The sequence below is a fragment of the Anneissia japonica genome, unplaced genomic scaffold (assembly GCF_011630105.1).
Source record: "Anneissia japonica isolate Jap-2015-1 unplaced genomic scaffold, ASM1163010v1 scaffold1417_len1240632_cov203, whole genome shotgun sequence".
NCBI classification, from domain to species: Eukaryota; Metazoa; Echinodermata; class Crinoidea; order Comatulida; family Comatulidae; genus Anneissia; species Anneissia japonica.
Window position 1 is genome coordinate 237,809 of NW_022727891.1, and position 5,612 is coordinate 243,420.

Consider the following 5,612-nt stretch of genomic DNA (forward strand, 5'->3'; position numbering starts at 1 on the left):
GTCGGTACATACCAATAAGCCCATCATATTTATTACCGAAGTATAATCAATCATATCATGTGAATTATTTTGTATATTTTCCTATTTTTATAAGATGCTTGCAAGGATGGTACGACGCAGTATGTTATGGATGATGAATGGAAATCAAAGGATTGCAAAGATTGTAAATGTCACGGCATATACTCAATCTGTTGCTCATTGTAAGTTTATATTAATATCTATTTATATATTAACTCATATATTTAACATTTCAATTCTATAATATTTGTGGCTGAAGGACATAGGATGAGTTTAATATATTTATTTGTAATAATTGTTTTAAATATTTTTGACCTCCTACTAGAGTCATTCTGGTTTAAATATAGAGCCTGGGAAAAACAGTAATTTATCATGAATTATAATCAAAACAGAATGATTAATTGATAAACGATTGCTTGATTGAACGATTGAATTATTAAACGATGCATTGGTTGATAGATTTAATTTGTTTTAATCATGTATTTGTTTTACTATAATGTTTAAAAACAGTTGCGAGGTGAAGTTGTAATCTGTGTACACATAACGCTAGGCCTACCTTAAGGAAAAAAACAACACAGAGGCGTACATACGAGGTGCCCTAGCAGTCGCCCAACCCCCTAGCCACTGGGATTTTTGAAGCAAAAAATTAGCTCGACCAAGTAGTAAAAAACCGCCTCACGACTTTATTTTGGACGCTACCACCAATCACTTAATCATCGATCCCTTTCCTTCACCTTCGCGCCCTCCAAATCAACACCCCCCCCCCCCCCCCCTCTGCTTTCATACTCATAGATACGCCACTGAAAATATGAAACCAATATACTGATTATGAGGAATAATAATAATGAACCATAGTGTCGTTAAGTAACACAAAAAGAAGGCACGCATAAATAGTAAAAATGTAATTTAAAGAAGACTCATTTTTTGTTCTGCTTCTGTTTATTTACACTTTAATTCTAATTTTGATATGTTTTAATTTTGGCAGATTGCACAGGTCTGTAATATCTGATATGTTTGTTTACTTATTTCATAGGCAACCAAAATATTTCGATTGGTTTGAACCACCAAAAGGCTGCCGATACATTTGGGATGAGGCTGCGTGTGAAAGCAAGGTCGTTGATGAGTTTGACGACAACAAACCGTGTCCCGAAGACTATTAATTATAAATGTATGCAAACTGACAATTAGTGATCACACAAAACTTCATTTGGTCGGACAATATTTTCCACATCTTAAACAATCGTGACTGTTGTGACGAAAGACTAATTATATAACAGTTGATGAATTAGTGAGAGATGACGTAATGTCATCTAGTAAATACTAAAGTTGGTTCAAAGGTCAAATACTTATCACTTAAAACCAAAAATAAAAAGAAACAAGCAAACAGAAGGTTGAATGCCTAATTGTATCTCAGTTTGGTAAATGTGTATATTTTTTCTCAAATAGTATTTTTCAATAGCTTATTAATCACATATCTTTTCTTTGTAAATGTATTAAATTAGAAAGATATGTGAATAAATTATTAGAATAAAAGTCTCATTGAGAAAAAATAAGCATTTGTTTTTTGTCATTTAGGTTGTAATTTTGCCAGATTTATCTTCTTCCTTTGACCGTATCCACAAATCCGATATCCTTTTATATTTTTCTGCGGGACTGACGGGGGAGGGGGGTGTGGGGCTTGGTCCCTCGCTGGATTCGCCCCTGATGTATCATCCACAGCTGAATTCATTCCCTTATTCCACTTTGCAAGGTCTTTGGCATTGCACTCTTGCTCAAGCAGAGGAAATCTCAGCAGGTTTTGCATGCTGTCGCATGCAATGCAATATGTAGTCAATACCCAACCATGGTGTGGCTGAGGGTGAGCAAATTTTAAGAATAGGCACCTCTAGACGCTTGGAAATGGCATTCTCAGATGGCAGCTATTCTCTCCCCGACGGGGCTACGCTCACCCTCCCTTTTAGACCCCTCCCCTCAAGGGCGTCGCAAAGGTCTAATCAAGGACCTATATAGTCTATTATATACTGGAAGTCGCAAAACAAAATTAAGATTATGGCATATCTAGACGCCCAGAATATTTTATCTCCATTTCCAAAATTAGTGAATGGTAAAATAATCGAGCTCTTCTTTCACCTACTGCTGGATCCGCCATTGAACACATGGGTAAACTTCCTTTTCCTCTATTTCCTCCCTTTAACTCTCCCAGTTTTTTATCCTTTTATATTTTTCTGCGGGACTGACGGGGGAGGGGGGTGTGGGGCTTGGTCCCTCGCTGGATTCGCCCCTGATGTATCATCCACAGCTGAATTCATTCCCTTATTCCACTTTGCAAGGTCTTTGGCATTGCACTCTTGCTCAAGCAGAGGAAATCTCAGCAGGTTTTGCATGCTGTCCAGTTCCATAATGTGCCTACAGCTATCTTCAGAGTCAATGTATCTCCATAGCGTATCTCTTCGCGCGTTTTTTATATTGTTTTCTTTCTCAGGAGTGGCGCAAGCGATTTTTAAAACTATTTTGACAATAAATCTTTCGATTTTTTTTTATGTTCTCAGAGGGCATCTTTGAAGAGCCAGCTATTGGCTGGACTGATCATAATAGTAAGCATTTTTTTATGATCAAAAAAGAAACATTGATAGTTGCTGAATTGGTGTTTTTTATTTACCGGATTAACCATTGAACAATGTCAACAATTATCTTGTATATTAGTTTTATATACTAGGACTAAGCTAAATAAAATTAAATGGACCACACCTGACATCATTAGACTTATGTATGACCGTGATCATAAAAATAACTTACCCGATAAACATGGCAGCCAAACACCTTTTAATAAATATCCTTCACTTTAACAAATGCACGAATAAAATTCGAATATCCAAATCAGCAGTGATGTTTTATCAGTTAAAAACCAATATAAACACGATCCCGAACGTTTGGGATTTACCTATTTTCAAATTCTTTATTGTGAGCATTTTAGCGATTATTTGAGTAGCCAAACATAAGAACAGAAAACTCAATCAAAGAAGACAAAACAGAATAAAAAACCCAAATTGTATTGGTAAGTATAATGGGCCTACTCCAAGTAAATCCACGCCATCGTGTTAGGATTCAATATTTCGCGTTAACTATATGATAATCAGGAATATGAATGTATTCACACACTAAGATTTAAGGGATTTGTATCTGGCGATTTTGAAAACAATCTGGTATGTTTATATGAAAATAGTAACCTCGATGTCAATAATTTTGATACTCGGCTATAGAAATTAGACTCGCATCACGCTATATCGCGAAATCTGTTTCTATGTTCCATCATACATAAAAGTCATTAATGAATGGTATGGTTCCAAACGATTGGAAAGTCTCAATGACTACCCTATATACAAAGTAAAGGTAACAAAGAAAGCCCTAATAAATAGACCAATCTCAGTGGTATGCCACATAGTTAAAATTGTTGAAAAGCAAGTCCAAGATCAATTTATTACATAGGAGTCTATTTCAATGAAAATAACCGCATAAATGTTTATCAATCCTTCACCGTATAATAAATGATTGGCTAGAATTCAATATCAACGCGAAATGATAGCCACGTGCTTTATCGATATTGCACAGTGTTTTGACGCAATGAATTATACTACAAGAACAAATTTAAAAGTTATTGTGGTTCCAGAATTACTTGGCTGGAAGGAAGCAAATAGGTATATGTCACAATAAGGAAGCGGGCGCTTATTGATCGGGGGAACCTGGAGCCGGGAGGGGGAGGGGACAGGTTCGATGAACCTGCTGAACCTGCGATAGTTACGCCGCTGCTTCAGACTCAAGGTATCCCCATAGCGATATCAACGGGTCTTTGATATTGTATTCTTGCTCTAGCAGAGTTATCTCAGTAGGTGTTCCATAATTTGTGTATGCGTAACGTCTTCAAAGTCACGGTACCCCCATAGCACTATCATCTATCCTCCGCGACGCCTTTGGCATTGCGTTCTTGCTCCATGGTTTGCGATTCAACTGCATGTACAGGTGACATCTTCAGATGCAAGATAGGCCTATCCGCGTTTCTCGCAGGGGTGGCGTCAGGATTTGCCCGACGGGGGGGGGGGGCGAGGTCCCCGACGAGGGGGCCGATGCTCCGACGAGGGATCAGATTTCCCCGACGGGCGTGGTCGAGCTTCGATTAAAAGGCTTCGAAAGTGGTCCTGGAGGCGAAGCCCCCGAAAATTGTGACAATTTAGGGGTTTCAAAGGCTTTTAATCAATTTTATAATCTACTAATATGTACAAAATACATATACAGTAATTTTCTTTTCTCCCCGACGAATTGTGCTTTTTCTCCCCGACGGGGGCCACAGCTGTCCCCAACGGGGGGGAGGGGGCCCACCCGCTGGCGCCACCCCTGGTTTCTCGAGGTTCATTTAAGAGAGGAAAGCGTCAGTGCCTGATCTCAGTCAGTTGAGTGACTTCCATTCAGAGCCCTGTTTGATTCAGCATCAAGAAAAACTTCATCTTTGGCAGTTAGCCTATATGTTTTATTAGGAACACGCCTCTCTTGCGTTGCGTTCATATACCAATATATGGGACTCTGGGAGCTTTCAATCATTTGATACCTCCTGGTTCAATCTAATTGCTGCTCTCCTTGTGTGTAAGCTTGAGGGCTGAATTAAAAAAGTTAAAACAGACCATTTTAGCCGTTGGTCTCGTGTGCAATCCTCTGTGCGCAGTACAAAGATCGTTGGATTTTCATTCGGTGTACTGTAAAATTTAAGACCGGAAAGACACTGGAAATAATCTTCAAGCTTTCGCTGGTTCATCATTGGTGTTTAAGAATTTCGCTCGAAAAAATCCAGAGCCCAGTTCTATCCTTGGTACGCTGCAGACATGAGATGAAATAATATGAGGTTAAAATTAACATGAATAGCACTTAGATAACACACGCCTTTGTTGCTGCGAAGCAGCCAATTCATATTCTTGACAGCAATTTGACCTCTGAAAGGTCATTGTTTGTCAAAAAACAATGGCCTAAGACGATTGAAAAGCGGAGTTTCCTTCTTTCGTTCTGCCGGGTAAAATCAATTACTTTAGGCGATGTTTGTAGACTAACCTACTCGTACCAACGTCCGCATGTCGCGCACTCTAGGCCTAGACTAGCTAGTGGTATTAGGCCTAGCCTTGAAGGGTCGAAGATCCCAATGAAAAACAACGTCGCTCTTTGACAGCTAACATTGTCTATTTAACATCACAATAATTCATTATTAGACCTCTAGTTGTTTTTTTGAATTGTAGGCCTACTCCACAAATCTCAGCCGATACCTCGCACAACTCGTTAACGTCTCTATCTATTGTCGTGACGTCATGGCTCGCTGGCTCACACTTGCGATGTCTCGCACTTGTGATCAAATAACACGCTGGCTCGCACTTTGGCAACACTCTTTGACAGTCAACTCGCCCCTAGAAAACCCGCCCTTGGAAACTTGCCCCATAAAAAAAATGTACACTTCCTAGACCATGCAGTCTTCAAAATAAAAATTGTAACCTTTAGTAATCAACTACATTTTCCACATACATAGAAATTTTTGAAAATTTTGTATTAAAAAAAACCTA

The 5,612-nt window shown here is 38.8% G+C and overlaps 1 protein-coding gene across 2 annotated transcripts in view; it reads left to right on the top strand.

Annotated features, from left to right (window-relative positions):
• LOC117113915 (beta-microseminoprotein E1-like) overlaps window positions 1–1,568 on the top strand; it is a 7,468-nt gene extending 5,900 nt beyond the window's left edge. For both annotated transcript variants that reach the window (XM_033257420.1, XM_033257421.1), the window contains 2 exons: window positions 95–200; window positions 1,052–1,568. In XM_033257420.1, coding sequence (XP_033113311.1) covers window positions 95–200; window positions 1,052–1,178 — 233 coding nt within the window. In that variant the 3' untranslated portion in view covers window positions 1,179–1,568. The remainder of the gene's footprint in view (window positions 1–94; window positions 201–1,051) is intronic.
• Window positions 1,569–5,612: the final 4,044 nt, after the last annotated feature.